The 18,792-nt window shown below is 34.8% G+C and overlaps 5 protein-coding genes across 5 annotated transcripts in view; 4 read left to right on the top strand and 1 right to left on the bottom strand.

The window, feature by feature from the left end:
* Positions 1–792: 792 nt before the first annotated feature.
* Positions 793–4,623, bottom strand: LOAG_05975 (DREV methyltransferase). Its single transcript, XM_020447027.1, has 8 exons — positions 4,409–4,623; positions 3,227–3,383; positions 2,992–3,103; positions 2,360–2,515; positions 2,086–2,172; positions 1,511–1,754; positions 1,166–1,302; positions 793–961 (listed from the first exon to the last, which is right to left on the bottom strand). The coding sequence occupies exons 2-8, from the start codon at positions 3,325–3,327 to the stop codon at positions 836–838; spliced, it is 963 nt and encodes a 320-aa protein (XP_020302702.1). The 5' UTR covers positions 3,328–3,383; positions 4,409–4,623; the 3' UTR covers positions 793–835.
* LOAG_05974 (hypothetical protein) lies at positions 4,530–5,005 on the top strand (the record flags this gene model as incomplete). Its single annotated transcript, XM_003141508.1, has 2 exons — positions 4,530–4,698; positions 4,869–5,005. 2 exons carry the CDS (start codon positions 4,530–4,532, stop codon positions 5,003–5,005), a joined length of 306 nt encoding a protein of 101 aa, XP_003141556.1.
* Positions 5,006–6,334: 1,329 nt separating this feature from the next.
* Positions 6,335–13,788, top strand: LOAG_05972 (hypothetical protein). The gene is made up of 13 exons (XM_020447026.1): positions 6,335–6,351; positions 7,280–7,522; positions 8,867–9,201; positions 9,607–9,711; positions 9,982–10,132; positions 10,339–10,481; positions 10,640–10,804; positions 11,187–11,396; positions 11,657–11,836; positions 12,452–12,651; positions 12,773–13,025; positions 13,362–13,481; positions 13,664–13,788. Exons 2-13 carry the CDS (start codon positions 7,369–7,371, stop codon positions 13,682–13,684), a joined length of 2,037 nt encoding a protein of 678 aa, XP_020302701.1. The 5' UTR covers positions 6,335–6,351; positions 7,280–7,368; the 3' UTR covers positions 13,685–13,788.
* A 918-nt stretch (positions 13,789–14,706) lies between these two features.
* Positions 14,707–17,056, top strand: LOAG_05971 (PQ loop repeat family protein). The gene is made up of 4 exons (XM_020447025.1): positions 14,707–14,831; positions 15,161–15,359; positions 16,086–16,290; positions 16,812–17,056. The coding sequence occupies exons 1-4, from the start codon at positions 14,732–14,734 to the stop codon at positions 17,040–17,042; spliced, it is 735 nt and encodes a 244-aa protein (XP_020302700.1). The 5' UTR covers positions 14,707–14,731; the 3' UTR covers positions 17,043–17,056.
* Positions 17,057–18,358: 1,302 nt separating this feature from the next.
* The window catches only part of LOAG_18114 (hypothetical protein), a gene marked incomplete at both ends in the record, with an annotated part of 2,143 nt that continues 1,709 nt past the window's right edge, over positions 18,359–18,792 (top strand). Inside the window, one exon of the mRNA XM_020450782.1 lies at positions 18,359–18,540. Within this exon, the coding sequence (XP_020305498.1) occupies positions 18,359–18,540 (182 nt within the window). The remainder of the gene's footprint in view (positions 18,541–18,792) is intronic.

Below are 18,792 nucleotides of genomic sequence, written 5' to 3'. Positions count from 1 at the left end.
TTCCGCGTTCCTCTGCCACTTAATCTAAGCTAACCTTCCACCTTTAATCTTTAGGAAAACTAAACTTCCCCGGAAGAAAAACTAAATCCGCAAATGTATCCATGTTGCGGCCCTTTGACCGTAAAATATTCATCGGTCTAGAGCAGGAAATAAATTTCAATCCAATGGATGTGATAGTACTTAGGATCGCATGATGTAGTTGTTGCACGCATGATTAACATGTTACAGTGCGAGACGCGTGTGTGTCATCATTTATAGATGCCACAAATTCGTGAAGACCACTACCATCTACAAGAGATCATATCTCTAAGGTTATCATCTATACCACACCACGATGATGCAAACACTAGATGTCCCTCGCGACTCGCCGTTTTCATTATGACTGCATAATACTGCTACTTTTATGCAGATTTCCTTACTTACAATCTTAAAATTCGTAAGCTTACAATGCATTCTGCGTTATGCGTGCAATTTTATAAATGACCTGAAGAAATTTTTTAGGTCGAAATGGATTTTTTTCAAACAGACTTCTCGACGTTCCATGGGAAACAGATTACCCATGATGAAACCTTCCAGAGGAAAAACATGGTTCAAAATACTTCCCTTGAAAAAAGTGTTTCAATTTCCATTTTTATTGGCAATTGCAACGTATTGACAAATAAATGAACGACTGTCTTAAGTTACCTTCGGAAGGTTAATATTTTGTTATATTTGGGGTCGTTAAGACTGTTCCCAAATCAACCCTCATAAATGTCATATCTTTCATAGAGAAAGGAAAAAATGAGACAAGAGTTAAAAGAGATTTTATTGAGTTTAAAACTGTAATTAGAAGTGATTAAAGCGAAGTGAAATCGCGATTCGACATCGAATTATTTTTAAGAATACTCGAGAAGCTGCTTCCAGCAGAACTGATATTTACTGGTTTCAGCAGAAATACGGCATCATCAAGATGGTAAAATGGCTGGAATATTTAAAATTATGAACTTCAAACCGTCCGTAAGATTTTCCTCTTTAAAAAATCCCAGATCGATGAGGATTTTAACCCCGGAAAAAGTTAGGGTCTTTTGGAAACCTTATGATTTAAAAAAAATAAATAAATAAATAAAGCTCCGCAATGACTCTTCAAAATAAAGTGGGTAAAAAAAAATAAGAAAGCAGACCATACCCTTCTAACATCTCCTTCGCTTAAATAAGGTAGTTTGCCCCATTTGAGCAATTCAAATCCTGCTGGTTCCAGAACATCCGCTACTAATGAACCTGCCTGCTCTTCGAACGTTCTGCCTTTGATCGAGATTTTTATGTCTAAAAAGAATTTCGCTGATTAATTCTGATTAATCTAAATAATGAGCAATATTTCCCGGTAATTCAGCGTAAAATTTGATCCCGAAAGCTTTATCTAGAAATAAGTGCAAACTCAGGAACATGAATAACCCGTACTAATCTACCTGTAAAACATGTAGCAAAATTACATCTCGAAGTAGAACTCCTAAGAAAAGCTTACACATAATACCTGGTCGATTTGTCCGACTTGTAGGATGAAATTCCACGTATTGATGTAACGGTAAAACAACAGCCAACAGCAGCAAAGATTTTGAACGTAGAGTTATGGAATGTAATTGAGCTAATAACAAAGATGGATTGTAATGACGATCTAGCAGATTAAGCGCTGAAACCAAATGGTAAGTCCCAGACTGATGCCAGATATCCACTGGAACAACTCTGAATCCACGTTGTTTCAAACGCCATTGCATTACCTTTAAGAATGAAAAAAGGATAAAGACCGAAAACTTCAAATGACCAAATATATATGAACATTATGAATTTCTCAGCGTCCAAGTTCATTAACTTTCTCAGTAATATGTGATTTATACATTCACAGTATCGAGTTTGGCATCATCCCCATCGCAATCATCATTACCCAATTAGGACACGCATCAAAAGGTTTTAAACACAACAGAGAAATTATCACAGGGAGACTTACTATATTGGTTAACCGAATAACCTGATTCAAAATATCCCAAAGGAGATTTCTCAGTTTCTGGAATAGGGTAATCCAATGAACACCGATCGAATTATTGAATTCACCTTGGAAGCTTCTGTAACTGAAACAGTCCTATATAGTCGTGCCATTATAGCGGTTATCTGACCATCTCCAGCACCCAAATCCAGAAGCTGAATGGAAACATTTCTTTTTTCCTTCAAACAGAAGTTAACTACAAAGAACAAACGAACAACGATCGGAAGGACTTCCCCAGGTCATTTGAGAAGTTCTACTAAAAGGACTGAAAATGGTACTGAATTCCGGATACAAAACCGAGTGAATTGTAAAGAAGAAATGGAATTTGATGAAAACTTTTACTTTTTTGTCGTGAAAGGTCCACTCAGCTGAAATGTCCAAAAATTCTTGAAGTTGACTGAAGGAGAAAAGATGCATACCACCTCGACGTAGGACACCATTAATACTTGTTTTCGTTAGTACCATTGACAACAACGAAGTAACAAGTGCATAACAGACCTGAAATTTATGAAGCATTCATTAAAAATGATGAAAAACTTCGGAAAACAGTGAGATCAATGCTCGATTAGCCACCATAATTTAACGACAGCAAAAATTAGTGATTTATAATGCGTTTATCCACCGTTATTACGCAAGCATCTACCGTTAATACCTTCATAATACTCATCATATTCATTCATAATGTCACATCATAATCACCCAATAATAGTCGTAATCATTCAATAATCATTTTACCTTACCAGTCACGGAATACAACAAATTCTTTTTTTTCCAAAACACAAAACTTGTCATTTCCCTCCCAGAGATGTTATTGATATTTCACCACAAACATCTTTTACAGGATTCTGTTGCATTCTTTAACATCACTTTCAAATGGCAGTGACAAGATGATAACTAGATATCAATCTTTTCGAGAAAAATGATATAGAGATGACAAAGAGTAAATAGAAGCAAAAGTAAAGAAAAAGGCATGCCTGTAAACATAATGAATTACTGGTTTCAAGAGAATTGCTTAGAAACTCTTCCACATCTTCATCCATGTAGAATTGATGAAATTTTTTTAGCATATACGAAGTTACGGCGGTCCTTAAAATCGAAAGCAGTAAATGAAACATTTCTCACTTTCTTCCTGCCAACTTACAATAAGTTTACAAATCCACTTGACTAATTTGATGTCTCATCATCTATAAGATACTTCTGGTGATATACCTGTCAATATAGTACCATTCGGAATGATCACTGGTAAGCAAACGATCGTCTAATTCTTCCTTCTCCAACAACAAGCGTGCAATCCCCCGAGTGCGAAACATTGTAGTCAATTAGAATAATTTTAGAATTACAGTGGCATCGAAAATTCGCCTAATACCTGAAAACAATCCAGTCAAAATCCTTTGTGTCATTGGTTAATGAAACAATAGCCAGTCCAAAATCCGTCCGACAATATTAAAAGCTTGATTATTTTCAATTTTATGAGTTCAAATTAGAGATTTATTAAATGAAATCAAATCTTGCCAGTTCATACCAATGCAAAAGTGAAAAAACGAAAAGGCATATCTAACTTAGCACAAGTGTATGTTTAAAAGTTGATACACTATTATAATCAGCTGAAAAATAAAATGCTAATGATCCATTTTATACCTAAACTCTATAAATCCAAATTTCAATCATATAAATTTAGAATTGATGCAACCAGTGAAAAGATTTTGGGAAGAGTGATAAATCCTTATAAATTAATGGAATTCAAATAAATACTCTGAACAAATCTTTGTACATCAATAGCAATACATAGCACAAATGTAGCAAACGCTCAGCATAATTTCAGATATTCTAAGACTTGTTGAATTTAATCATAAACCTTAAAATTCCAACTGAAACTGACAGCGAACACTGAAAAGTGAATTTTTATATATCATATTTTATTGGTTCCTAACCGGTTGTCTATGAAAACTAAAGTATGGTTAATGAGGGCGGCGAGTAAAAAATAGTCTAGGTTGTTCTTATCAGTGTTTAATAGTACGCTAAAAGTTTTGACCGAAGTTTATTCCCAAGTAAATAAACTTTATTTATTTGAAAATTTTGGTAAAAACAAATGAATAGACTTTATTCTTTCTGAACCTTGTGATCCGTACTACAAATAAAAAAGCCATAATAATCACTGGTCAAGGAAAAGCTGAGAATCACTACGTTATGATAGCAATGAAAAATCCGCAATGTGGGATGTACTATAAAGATAACAAAATTATGTGAGCTGTGATTCTATCTTGAAGGCAAAGAAAACGACAGATGTAGTGCAATCTTCGAAGATTATGGAAGGTATAATTAACGATAAGTCATAATCAAGCGTTGCTTCACAGCAATATCTCATTATTAGTTACAGAAATTTCATCTTACCACATGACAAGTGGCATCTCCCATTTAGGAATTCACGTACGTCAAATTGAACACTGTCTAACGCAATTGCACGTGTGTGTCCACTTTACGTGTTCAGGATTATTTGGTGTCACAATCAGTCATGAAATCACTTGCAGAACCATCCCGTACAAATGCTCCGCGCGAAACACGCGAAATGTGGAAAACGTTCACAAGCGTGCACATGCAAATCATTTTTCGACCAGTGAGTTGTTCGAACATTGCTCGTTCGTTCAGGAATGCAAAAGTTGGCTCTTATTTGTATGCTCTAGGTTTTCCAAAGCTCATATAATCCTGGTTGGTCTCGGGTATCCAGGATATTTTTCCTGTCACTTTTAGTTATCCAATTTTACAAATCAGAGATTTAGCTTGACAAATTCTTCGTTTATTTTATTTCCAATTATAAGTGTTTCGATTTAAATATTTAATTCCCATTTCCGAGATTTCGCAATGCTCATTGAATTTGCTTCGCAACCGTTTGATCCGAAAACGATTGTTCACATCAATCTAACTATCCATAAAAGGCAGTTCAAATCCATCAAATTACAAGCAAACTGGAAAGGATCTGTACTGAAGTGACCAATGATCAAAAACAATTCCATGGAGGTTATATTCTTTGAGAGAAAGGTCCATAATAAATGCGACAGGTAAAGTGGGGTGAAAAGATGAGAGAAAGAGAGGGAGGAAATTTGTGGTATTTGCCGAAAAGATCATAACATCCATTACGTCTGGAATTCAAGTTTTTTGGTACCATAAATGAATTGTCACCCCATCCGTCTCTAGCTGATTCATTCATCTCTCTAGTGATTTTTAATTTTTCATCCTGGACATCTATAATTTCTGGGGACACGAATGATTCATTTCTCCTTTCAGTTAATGATTCATTTATTTGAATTTTTTTTCCTAATCTTTAATGGACCTAAGTTTTTTCGACACTAGAAATGATCATAACGATTCTCTAATCATTTTACGGTCCCATGAGCATATTCAGGAATCAGCTACATACGAATCTCCAGAAGGCAACTTAGATACTAACTACAAATCTGCTAAATTCCTTCCTTATTCCTCTCTTTCTCTTACTACGGTAATACCTGTTCTGCCTAAAGCTTACGGGGATTAGTACCTTCGCATCGTGATGAAATTTTCATATCGGTCTTACTTTGAATTAAATATCTTTTAATCATGAAAATATTTGATTCATTCTAAGGGCTGTATCGATTTTTAAATTTTACTTGAACTTTTTCCACTTGTTTTTTTCCCATTCCATCAAGAAAGTCAGTATAAGGGCAAGTTTCTGTTATGTTACCCCGTTCCAAACAGTACAATATTGTCAAGTGGGCGTTGAAGAGATGGAAGAAAATTAAACAATTCGGTAATACCGGTACTTTAAGCGAGAGGTCAATTTAAAAGGAATAGCTTGAGGGTGAGTAGTCCAGTAAGGTTACTAAGAGATGGCTGATAAAATTGATTTTTTGTAGGTAAAAGTATGGTGGTTTAGGTTGGGTAAAAATGAGTAAGTGATCTGATTCATGTTCATACATAAGCCTAGAATGAATTCATAGATTAATCAGATCGTGGGACTTTTGCATCGGAATTAGTTCTAGGATCGAAATAAAACAGAAGCCTCCGAACAACCCATAAATTTGATTGCACCAATGTACTGATACTGATAAAAGGACAAAGATCGGCAATTGTTTGGTATGTGAAAAAAACAATATCTTTGGAATAGATAGGATGATTTATATGCTTTGGGCAAATGATGATTGTTAATTGCTTTCTAGTCTTGAACAAACAATCAATCGTTACCGTCAGTTACCTTCACGACAATACTCTATCGATAGCTTCATGATGGTACCCTACCTTTCAAACTGGTACCATTACAGTACCGACTACCTTCGAGTTATCAACCAATAAACTATTACAAAGTACGTCTTGCTCTTTTCCTCCTTTCTGATTATTAATGATGGAAATATTTCCATCACTTCTTATCGTTTCTTAAACGACTTTACGACTTTACGAAATTATGAAAAATTTTGAATATTGACTTAGTTCTAGACCGACTTGTCGATATTTTCATTAGCAAATATGTGCCCCGTAGAACATATGAAATCTGTTGCAAAAATGGGGAATGTGAGGAAATATAGTTCAAATTTGGGAATAAGTCTGAAATCATGGTATACCATGGGTCAAAATTCATGGGTATACCATAAATTGCTGCGGACAAATATGCGCAAAAAATAGTAATGGAACAAAAGTAGGAGGAGAGCTAAACTTGTTGGGTATGAGAGCGACTTACTTAATATGGTACCCGAAATGATAGGCCGAGACTGGACCAATGGTTATTCTCAACCTGTAATTACGTTGGTGTGTCTGCTGGTATTCCATTTCATCGTCGGCTGAGATGAAACTGGTACGCTGATAGTGTTCTGCTACTGTATCAATTATTATACTGGTTTGTAGGTGAGGCTTAGACCTCGAACTTCAGACTTAGTACCTTATAGTACTTTTCATTAGCCGTCAAACTTTAATACTTTTTTTACGCTTGGGACCGCCACAAAATGTTTCATCAGAATGTATCTCAAAATATCATCGAATACTTTGTATGAGAAAATGAAGGTGAAGTAAAAAAAAAGGATAACCCGCAATAAATAAATGATTCAGGTGAAATATAGCAATTGAGCAAAGGTAGAAAGAAATAGGAAAAATGAGTGAACATAAGGTAACGATACTGAAATAAATTGAACGGGTTTCTCAACTTTTTACTTTTTATATGCAAAGGAAATATTTACTTTGAAATATATATTTACGCTGTCTGTTTCATTTGATATTAAATTCTTCAAATACTTATTGCAGAAACTGAACAAGGAGGGTGAATAACAACAGACGAAAAGGAAAAAAGAGGTGTATAGGAACGGGAAAGGTTTTTAAGTTTTTACCTGTGTATGTTCGGTGATCAAATGTCGGGAGATCACGGTAGTCCCGCGATGAGATCATTTCGTCGTAACAGCTTGATTGCATTTCGTCGTAGCAACTTGGGTAACTTATATCAATCATTTATCAAACGCACGAATTCGACTAGTACGAGGAAAATGACAGGTAAAACAATACCTTTTTTCCTTTTTGTTTAGAGGAGATTTCCCCATCGATCATTTTCGGGTAAGTTTTTTTTTTAGTTTAACAGTTTAAAAGATCTCGTATTGGTTTTTTTCTTTTTTTATGGGAGGAGGGGGTTTACTTTTCATTTTCTACTGGTAAAAAATATTTTACTGGTTCTTACGAGGTTTTTCGGGCGTGTATTGAAATTTTCATTCCAACATTCTTTCCTTTCTTTACCATTATTTGTCTTTCGGGTGTATTAATCTGCGAAAATTCATTGTAGAAAATTTAAGTTATCAATATTAGAATATAGATGATTCTAATTATGAAGAAGGTTCTCCTTAATTAGTGTCTTGTCGTAAATGAAATCTTTCTCTAGTTCATCTTCAAGACGAAATGGATAAATGAACATATCTTACCACAATCAGATGTTTTTTAAAAACGACTTCCTCTTGAAAGTTCTCTCCTGTTTTTGTCGTATTCCAAAATATCCTTCCGCACTTTATCAAATCCTGCCTTATAAATTACCGAACCGAAGAATAGGGACGGAATCATAAAAAGGAATAAGAAAGAGAAAGAATGAGCCTTTTATCGCTTTTCTTTCACTTCCCATCGATCATTATTATCAGTTTTATTATTTCCTTCATTTGTCTTCATGGATCACGTTATACATTTCGAAGATGAGGTAGGAGATATTAGTGTAATTTTTTGAACAAAAGTAGATATTAGTATAATTTATCAGTATAATATTAGTATATTTAGATATAAGTATAATTTGGTTTGTTTAAATATTAATGACGTTAGATTGGTTAAATTGTTGATAGATAAGCTAGTAATAGCCTACCCGTTCCATAATTTTGTTCCTAAATAGAGGTTGGTGAATAATAGATGACTGACTATTATAGCGATGACTCGATTACTAGTGAATAACATGTTGTAGAACCTACCGATGAATTTTTTCTTAATTAGCCATTTGTAACACTTATTGCCGAATAATCGAGTATAGAGACTTTATTATATCATAAAAGAATCCCAGATTCCTTGGACGGGAGTTGCAAGCTTCGTTCTGATCGTCAGGTATGATAGTCGACAAGAAAGTGATAACTAGGATGGTTTCTCTGAACATGGTTTAGGCAGTATGACTATGACTTTAGGGATCATCGAAAATGCTTAACTATAAAGTTGTTCCAAACATATATCAGGCTGCAATAAAAATTCTGGAGAAAAAGCTTCTCCTTTCGAAAAAAAAAAAACCTCCATGCTTCTCCTTTCTCCACTCTTATAGATCTTCCACTTGAAAGAAGGCATTTGCTTATCGATCAGCAACGGTCTTGCTCATTTCAGATGCGCATACGACTGCAACAGAGGTTAGCGAGAAGGAACGAACACCGTCCTTTCCACTTCGCACAATATCTGCCATGACTTCTTTGCCAGATGTTGATGATGATGAAGCTGGACCTAGCACTATAAAACATTCCATTACACCCGTACCACGAACGCCATTGGTCTTACAACGTACAGAATCAAATACATCGTTTCTTTCGCGGTTGAGTAGTCGATTACGACGTTCATTTCATTTACCCTCAAATAAACGTGAACAATTCGTAAAGTTTCTAGCAGGTGATGAAGTGGCGGTTAACGAGAATGCAAAACCACCACTACTTCATGAATCTGGCAGGGTAAGCTTTTTGTTGTATTGTTAGTTGTTAAATCAGTATCATCAACTATTCAGCTACTGTTACGGAAATTATCAAATAAAATTTGGATTATTGAATACTCTTTTGATTCTCCATTTTTATGTAAATCCTTGTCCTGGAAATATGGTAATATATTCTAAATGACTGGTACTTGACCAGTCCTCTAAAGACTAATCAAATATCAGTCATTCAAAAGATATTACTTTCAGTGAAACTGTAATATAGCAGTAGATCCTTAAAATGAGACGGTGATAGATATAAGCTGAAACATTAAAAGTACTTTAATAAGGTTAACAATATGAAACACTGCCGTCTAATTTTGAGAAACTCAAATTATACATGAAGTTATGAAAAGATTAAACACACAGCACACCATTTTGTCTGCAGGAAACATTCACAAATTATGCCAATATCAAGATTATTAGTGACGATGAATCATACGGCAACATCGAATTGATTCAGCAAATTCTGCGCCGGAATCGACCCGATGAAGTAAGAATATCAATGTGAGCAGTAAATAGAACTCAAACAATCATTGATCATGATCAGGCTAACTAGGGAGTAGGTTAAATGAAAGCTGAAAGGGCATAAACATGGAGAAGTAATAAACTCTCAATCCATATGCAGTGTGTATCGTTTAAATCATCATGGGACATTCCAGGAAAATCGTTTTTGTTGGTCTTGCGACGCAATATTTTGCCGACCGTATGCTTGGTGGCGTTGTGCATGTTATTTCACTTCAAATTATGTTTTTGATTTCAGATAAAAAAACTGCTTCGGAAAACAAATTGGCCAGTAGGACATAGAATACGAGCAGATTTGTGGCAAGAAATCTGTAAATTAAACAATCCAGATTTTAATGCATATAGAGGTAGTTATCAATCGGAATCTGAAGGATGGGAAGAGCAAGTCGGTAATTTTCTTTCCATTGTTCCGTTTCCTTGCTATTTGTTACGCCTAATTTTGATTGCAATGATTCAGCGAAAGGTCAGTATTATGTTCGGAATGCAGTATTTAAGAAATGTTTTCACTACTTTTCACTATGAGTTAGATTGCTAGCTCTTTATAGGGTTATCAATTGAAAATGGTTTTCTTGAAAATTATTTCAGATTTGTTTAGGGCATTCTTCATTAAAAGCTCGTTTTCTGCAATCTTCGGATACTATCGATGAATGTTATGAATTGAATGCAAATGGCTTAAAAGCACTACATCGTCTTATTCGTGCTTTAGATGTTACGATTCCGACATTAAACTATGCACCTGTTAGTGTGATATCGACTTTTATTTATTTAGCGTTATTTTTTGATTTGCTTGGCATATTGCGAAGCAATTTGATGTGAACCACCTTGGAGGTATTCAGTTAAGCCATGAAAAATAAACTTATTGTAGTGCCTTCTATAACTTCAGTTCTTTTTTCTAGTTGGTACATCCCATACTTGCGTTATTTTTGCATTTTATGAATGAGGATGATGCATATGCTTGTGCCGTTTGGATCCTTAAAAATCATCCAAATTATATGAAAGATTCTGCTTTGGCAAACAAAGCTGCGGCACATACATTGCTTGCACTTGTGAAAGTGTACAAGGTATGTTCCCCCATTCTTTTTTCCTCTCCATTTTTAATTATCCAAGACATTTCGTTGTTTGAACTAACCGAGATATTTCAGCCTTAAAATTTTTTATTAAACACTATTATCGTTTTTTGGAATTGCAGTAATTCTTTATAGATTTTTTTATTTATTTGAATTTTCTCTCTGTGTAATCCAGCATGTTATGCAGCGGGACAGTACTGACACATGGTGAATACGATCATTGACTTTCGGAAAAGTTACTAGGTGTCAAACTCTATGGTCTACTTTGTTCATTGATTAAGTTGAATTAACTGAAAACGTCGAACTTGAGACAAACAATACCGGGCATTGTCATAGTAAGCCTCCATAGCTTAGCTACCCTAGCTTCTCTTTTCAGGCAGCAGTTTACAAAACACTAAAAAATTGGATTGGGTCGTCTGACGAAAACATCCTGGCAAGAGCTTTGCAAAGTTGGCCTAGATGGATATTTTGCGCCTTGCCATTTGAATATTTAGTTTGTGTTATTGATTGCTACTTATATGAAGGAAGCAAAGTATTAATGAGAGTTGCTATCACACTGCTTAACAGATGGCATAAAAACAATAAAGTTGGTTTTATATATTTAATATTTCCAGGGTATTTTCTAAAAACTGTAGAACCGATGACAAAATTTTGTTGAAAATTCATAGTAACTCTTCGCAGCTGTACGGAAAGTATGAGATGTTAAATTACAAGTTAAATTACAACTGATTGCAGTTTTGTAAATTTTCTTGAAATTACTAAAATCAAATATGGAGGTTCATTTACCTTACAGCGTTGAAATTTTTTACTACTGCAATTTACGGTTCTTAAAATCCTTGTCTTCAGATACCGAATGATTTGGCTGGTAAAACTTGCCAAGAACGAATTGATTTATTTGCGGAAAGAATTGTGCAGAGCGTGAAACATGAAAATATTTCTGTTACATCTTTACTTAATGCTGCTGTAAAAATTCGGAATTTTAGTGGCTCAAAAATTGCTCGTTTTCAGAACAGATATGAGAAGATGGTAAATTTTTTTCCTTGCATAAGTGAAGTGTCAATAAACCAATTAGTTTTCTTTTTTTTCTTTTTGTCTTCAGTACAATGGTTTGTAGACAAAAAAGATCTAATGTCACTGAGGAGCAAAACTAGAAGCTTTTCCATGTTAGAATTGCAGCTCCGGTTCAGTAGATTCCCAACACTGAACTTGATCGACCTGGAAGATATCTTTACAAATTTCTTTTTGAACTAAACACCTCAAAATAAAGTAAATGCCGTACTAACTGGGACGGATTAGACGAAATATCTTTATTGTGGTGAAACCAAACCAGACAATTTTTTCTAACAGTAACCGCAGTGGAAGGAATGAAATTAAACCCAGTAAAACATCTGATTGTCATGACAATTATAAAGACATTCTTTGAAAAGATGCATTCATCCACAACTAAAAGAGATAGAAGGCCGCTTCATTCATGTGCATAAAAATGTCGTACTGTTCAACGGACAGTAGCACAGCCGTTCTATCTTATTCGAAGAATGTCATTTTCGGGCAACCGTTATATTTTCTCTTCAGTTTAATTAATTACCTTACACTTTTTTGAAGTTTTGTAATGAGAAATGCCTTGTAGATGATGTTCTTCAGATTTTGGAATTAGAAGGTCCCGGCGTTCCAACGGTAGATTTACTAGCCATGCATATAAAGCCCTTTGTTTCAAGCATCGTTTCATCACAAGTTGCTTTTCAATTAATGTGCCATTTACCGGAAAAGAATCAGTTGGAAACTCCGATGCTAATTTATCATCTTTACGATGATGGGACTTCATTCTATCATTTGTGGTCGAAGTGAGCGGATATTTTGTTTTCAGTATCAAGTTGTTTGACTATAAAAATAGCTGCAACGTATAAATTTGTTGGAGTGATCTTTATGGTAGATTATCATGGGATTAAAATTCAATTTTCGCAGGATCGATGAAGCAGAATCAACGTTGTTAATTATCAAGACTGATAATAGTGAAGTTTTGGGGGCCTTCTGTGACGAACCATGGGGGAATCGAACAAAAACACGTGAACGTGGGAATGGAAAATACTTTGGCGGTGGTCTTTCGTTTGTTTGGAATTTAGATGAAAATAATCAAGTTAATAAATATGACTGGAAAGAAAATCAAGCTGAATGTTTTATGGCTGCTCCTTATGAGCGAGAGCCTACTGTTTTAATGGTACGTTGTCTAAAGTTCCACTTTGTTTTTTGATATCAGTTGTGCGTGTTCTACATCTTAGGTTCAAAAGATTTGTTTATATATGTTATTATACAAGTCATGTTCATGTTATGACTCATAGAGTCTGCTGCGAAACGTGTCTTCTATGTCGTAAACTGACGGATTTCTTTCTAATTGCTTGAGTAACTAATTGAGTTAACTCATTTACTAAAAGATTGGATTGATGCCAGATTGACTTGACCTATCTCATTCTTTCAAAACTGTTTCAATGAAATGCCTCACTGTACTGTTTTAATGGAACAAATCAAATCTCTCAATTTATCTGTTAATTTATAGATTGGTGGGAATGCAATATATATTATCGGTGAATTGATAAATGGCTCAAGCTTGCCGGGCAACACATTCCAAAATCCAGAACTAGTGAAAGGTGGTAGATTTAAAATCGATGATCTGGAGGTAATTTAATGATTACAAAACCTTTAAATATTGGCAGATGAAGCTTAGATTTTTGGAATGGTGATCGGAACTGTAAATTTATGTGCTAAACTCGTTTTTGAGATTGAGTTGGAACGCAGAAAAAACGCAAACTTTCAAAATCTAAATAGTGAAAAAGCAAGACAGACTTTTTCATTTTTCAGGTATTTCAAGTGTTTGAGTAAGCTGAAGAAAAGTCAAAGGCAGAATGTGAAGAGATTTGTAAAAACATATGGCTGAAGCTTGAGAGGAAAATCTCTTCCTTTCCCAGACTTTTTTTTGATTGCACTTTCCTAAATTTTTTTAGAACTTTTGAAATTTTGAAGTAAAAAAATCGTGCGTTTTATTGGTATTACTTAAGTGGCATTTTCTAGTAATCAATCCTAATAAGTACTTGTAGCAATTGAAGTGGTAACTCTCACCATTGCAAAAACCACTTGAATTTAATAGAACTGCCTGAAAACCAGATTCTTATTTGCCAAACGCTTTCAGTTTCAGTCCGCTTCAGTACCGAAATGCATAATCAGAAAGTTTTTTTTCTCAATGGTACTAAAAACTAATAGCAAATTGTTCGTTCTTATTTTTACTTGACATTTAGAAGTTTGAAGTCAAATGTTTGGTATTTTTTTATTTTCAATCTTTTCTAAAAATATTGACGAGTCAAGTGATTTTACTGTGCATATGATCTTTTGCCGTGCTAATTTATATTTATGTGCTGTATTTCGAGTATTCTGGTTTAATAGTGCATCTAGTAATCGTTGTGAATACCCAAAAATTTCCGTGGAATTGTGATGTTGTATTTGCTTTGCACTGATTGACAAGGATTATTTATCGCTTAATGACATTCCGTTGTATATTCGCTGCCACTACTTTGTTCTTAAATACGCTATATGATCACTAACTGATCGGAACAGTGAATTAATTAGTCGTTCTGCTGTTTGATGATTGCTAGGGAAAAAGCGAATAAACAAATTACATAAATTCCAAATTGATGAATTTCTGAATCTGTCTTGGTCGGTAGAGCAAAAGAATTCTTGGGATATTCGAAAATTTCCATAGCGAAAACGTGGGAAATCCGAAGGAAATGGAGCACGAGATAACGAGGCAGTTTATGGACTTGAAAGTGCAAATGATGGTGTAGGGTTCAGTTGCATTTGAGTCAAACCTAATATTTTGCGTGATGACATTTAATCTGCCCTGGTCGATCATTTTTAGGTGATAGTTCTGTGGCAATGAAGGATCTGATTATTTCAAAAACTGACCAACTATTACATTTCATATTTCCAAATCGATGTTACGAAATAATGCTTCTGAAATATAACTTCCTTCATCGTAAGTCCCTGGTATCTCTCTCGTAACAAACGATATGGTTAGAAGTTGTGCAGAGAAGTCATCAGTGAATAGTCAGTGTAGCCATTGAATAATATATATGGAACATTGCTGTGACCATGAGGTGGTCTTCAGAATTTGACAGGTTAATGAAAAAACAGATTTCGGAAGCCTGCCATGTCGGATAGCTAAATGTTGTAAGTATAGAAAGCTTGTTATCGGATAGGTAATGGACAGGAAATGGAAAAGAGTAGGCATCGATGATAGAACTTACTTACAAGCCATAATGAACCTTTCTGAATTAGTTAATCACCCAATCAAAAAACTTCCAGAAGAATGTATATCGATGGTTACGTCGCGAATGCTTGGGCTTGGTCTAACTCTTGGCTCACTGCTTATATTCATACCACAAATTTTGAAAATTCAGTTTGCACAGTCAGGCGAAGGAATTTCATTGTCATCACAGTTGCTTGGATTGTTTGCTTGTTTTACAGTAACATCCTATAGCTATGCCAAGGGATATGTTTTCAGGTTTACTTCTAGTTTCTATTTTCGTTTTTTTTTTCTTTTATAAACTGTTGGATTGTAAATCCATCTTAAAAATTAGTTCCACAGATTAGCGCTAAGAGCAATAATTACTGAAGCAGTTAATTCATATAGGAAAATGTGCTGATTGCTGTTCTGATATACCATTGATAAAGTCCAGTATCATTTGATAAGAGTTAATATCATCTAGGATACTTGGTATTATTTAACCTTTTTTTCTGCAACAGGATAAGAAAAACATTGAATAGAATTACTGAAACCAAAAAAGATATTGGAATTCATATAAATAACCGATAACTGATGGGGATTGGAAATTTTAATTGGCTGAAAAAAAAAGCCTGCGGAATAATTGAAAAATAATCCTATACCTTGCAAATCCTTACAAATTGAGTAGTTCCTGAAGCAGCTAATTCATACGGGGAAATATGCGTATTGACCACTGGTCTGTGTATTAATTATTGTGCCTTACAAATCGATATCTGTCATCGCTGGCTAACTCGAAATGGTCAGATAGATAAGATCGTTTGCTTCAAATGCTTAGGCAATAGCGCACACGCAAACTGGCTTGCTTTTAGTGATTAGTAGCCTTCATTATATATCCTTTACAATTTCTTCTGTTACGAGTTTATTCTGTTTATTTGAGTAATTTATTGGCAAGTTGTAGATTAAATTCATATTATGTTATAATTCATATGAGTGCACTTGTTTCAGTCAATGGGGTGATTCATTTTTCGTAACGATCCAAATGGTCATAATAATTATCCAAATTTTTTGGTTTTCATCAAGGCAAACTCACGCAGCTGTATTCTTTGCATTTTGCTGGACAATTAGTTGTGCAGTAATGGGTGAATATATCCCAAATGATGTGCTTGCATTGCTTCAGGCTATAACCATTCCAATTGTTATTGTCGCTAAAGTAAGTTTTAAGAGAGATTTTTAAGAAACGGCATGCCTGCTAATGGGATGAATGTTGCCACGTCTTTCTGCCTACGTTTCATAATGCTCTAGGATGTGAGAGTGGCGAATGAGATATCGGATATGGCTCAATAATTAAGGAGTATGTAAGTGAAACTGAGTCAGTTTGTTGCTTCAATGTTTAGAACTGGAAACAATTTTTTCTTATATACTGTTATTTAGAAAATATTACATGAGATCCGATATTCGAACCGTGGTGTAAAGGGACTAACGATAAAATGTTAAAGTAATACGAAGCATATTCTTGGAAGCTCTAGATCTAGATCAACTAAGAAGTTGCTATAGCCCAACCAGTCTGATATGAAGTTCAAAGCTACGTAAATTAGATGGCATTCAGCGCATAGTTATGTCTTTACTGAACTACACTTGGCAGAATTGGCTGAACAGTCCAAATAATTCAATAAGCAACATTATTTGTTTCATTCACAGCCATTTTTTTGCTTCATACACTTTTATTTCCAGTTTCTACAAATTCGGGCAAACTACCAACAACAGAGTACTGGCCAACTATCAGTGATCTCAGTATTCCTCCAGTTCGCAGGATGTTTAGCACGAATATTTACTTCCTTAAAGGAAACTGGTGACCAGCTAGTGATTATCAATTACATTATCGCCGCTTTACTAAATGGCATAATTTTTATTCAATTTCTCCTTTATTGGGGTGGTGCGGAAACGAAGAAAAAGGTGTCTTGAGACACACAAACGTTGTTAATGATTAAATCATTATCCGACATGTGCAAATGCTTTTTTGTTTCGTTTATTAATCTCTAATAAAAATGATGCAGAAGAATGTTCCAAAAAGAATGCTGAAAGAGTTTTACCAGCGGAAAACTTTCCCCAACTTTTCTGCGACCACAGGCCGTTCCAGATCTATTGCATTTCTCGGACTTAGTAGCTGGTCACAAACATCACATCCAACAGTCAATGGGGAGTCTCCAATTCCCATAGCGCTACAGATTACTGGCTACAGCACCTTCTTAATCTGGATGTTCTGCGAATTTGCCAAATATTCTAAAGTATCCAGTGCGTCGATTTCCCAACTACAACGGACATGCTCAGCGTCTCAATTCACTAACTGTTCTGAGTCAACTTCAAAGATGTTCCTAACGAAATAGAATTCATCACTGTCTTAGCATACAGTAAGAAAGAAATTTTGCATTATACAGGAGGGAATTTCGTGTCAATTCATAATCAACCATGATCAACAATGGCAGGGACGGTTTTATTACACCAACGAAATGAATCACCGTGACTTCGTTGGAGTAGTCATTTCTTGATCACCGTTTACTTTTGTTGAGAATACAAGGAAATTTGAATGCATTTAAATGCAGCGGTAGTATACATTAAAATTTCTCTTTGAAAACTGGAAAACTGATGTCAAAAAATAGAATTTTCGGCGATAACTAGGAAGAAAAACTTTAAACTTTGCTCTCACCTTACAGAGTTCATCTCGAGATTTGCGCCCAATGGCACATTTATGATCACGGGCTCATAAACACCTTGGTGGATAATGATCGAGCCTATTACCCAGTGGGCGACAAAAAGTAACCCATTTCATCCGACAGGAATTTAGCGCCTCTAATACAGTCCATAAGTCCGGTTGGTATTTCGTGGTTGGTGACCAATCGTTTTTTTTTTCATCGTTAATTGTTTAGTATTTTCATCAATAACAGTGACCCGGGTAAAATTAAGGCAACGAATTGTCGCATCTGTCATCCTTACTCTTCCAGATATCCACTTTACGATGTGACGACTTTTAGGCATATACCACTAAATATAAAATCCACTGGATAGTTACAGTGAAACGGAATCAAATGGTAATTAAGTGAAGAGGGTGTTTAAATTGAATTTCAAATTCCTTTTCCTTTTTTTTTTCACTTCACGATTACACTAAAAGGGACCATAATAGCGTCTTCAAAACGTTAAGATTAAATTAGAACGCTTCTTTTAAATGTGAAGATTAAATTAGAACAAGTAAGCGGGAACTTTTCAGATTTGATTGACGAATAATGGCATTCCTGAAGCGATGGTGTTTCACGTTTATTGATTATTGGAAAATGGTTGGAAATGATTACCTGGCAGTCATGGAAGATTTGGTAAAAGGTGCAAAAAAAAGACCAATCATAACGGTGATTAAATTATTGCCATTGAGTGGTGCATTTTATGCTTATAAGACTAATCCAAGTGAAATGTATGTTTACCTATCCAAATGGTTATTTAATGTTTCTTATGCACAATTTAAAGCTTTACCATTATGACTTCTGACGTACTGAAAATAAACATGTCTAGGGTTAATGATGCTTTACGTTCCAATACTGCTCAAATCTTCAAAGTATTTTCTTTTATTTGCAATACATATCCTCTTTTGATCTTATGTATTTTTCTATATATAGCATGTTTTTCGGCAACGAAGAAATTTCTACAGTAAGTTTGGTGAAGAAAA

The sequence above is a fragment of the Loa loa genome (assembly GCF_000183805.2).
Source record: "Loa loa unplaced genomic scaffold supercont3.198, whole genome shotgun sequence".
Lineage (NCBI taxonomy): Eukaryota > Metazoa > Nematoda > Chromadorea > Rhabditida > Onchocercidae > Loa > Loa loa.
The sequence above is the reverse complement of the archived record's forward strand: the minus strand, read 5'-3'. Positions and strand labels throughout refer to the sequence as shown.

Excerpts from the sequence above, each read along its gene's own strand:
- LOAG_05975 (XM_020447027.1), bottom strand. The coding sequence starts at position 3,327 with ATGTTTCGCACTCGGGGGATTGCACGCTTGTTGTTGGAGAAGGAAGAA. Across the intron at positions 3,104-3,226 it reads GAATGGTACTATATTGACAG|GACCGCCGTAACTTCGTATA; the intron begins GTATATCACCAG and ends TTCGATTTTAAG. Across the intron at positions 1,755-2,085 it reads CAGTTACAGAAGCTTCCAAG|GTAATGCAATGGCGTTTGAA; the intron begins GTGAATTCAATA and ends TCATTCTTAAAG.
- LOAG_05972 (XM_020447026.1), top strand. The coding sequence starts at position 7,369 with ATGTTCGGTGATCAAATGTCGGGAGATCACGGTAGTCCCGCGATGAGA. Across the intron at positions 7,523-8,866 it reads TAGTACGAGGAAAATGACAG|ATGCGCATACGACTGCAACA; the intron begins GTAAAACAATAC and ends TGCTCATTTCAG. Across the intron at positions 10,482-10,639 it reads CGACATTAAACTATGCACCT|TTGGTACATCCCATACTTGC; the intron begins GTTAGTGTGATA and ends TCTTTTTTCTAG.
- LOAG_05971 (XM_020447025.1), top strand. The coding sequence starts at position 14,732 with ATGAAGGATCTGATTATTTCAAAAACTGACCAACTATTACATTTCATA. Across the intron at positions 14,832-15,160 it reads GAAATATAACTTCCTTCATC|AAGAATGTATATCGATGGTT; the intron begins GTAAGTCCCTGG and ends AAAAACTTCCAG. Across the intron at positions 15,360-16,085 it reads GCCAAGGGATATGTTTTCAG|TCAATGGGGTGATTCATTTT; the intron begins GTTTACTTCTAG and ends CACTTGTTTCAG.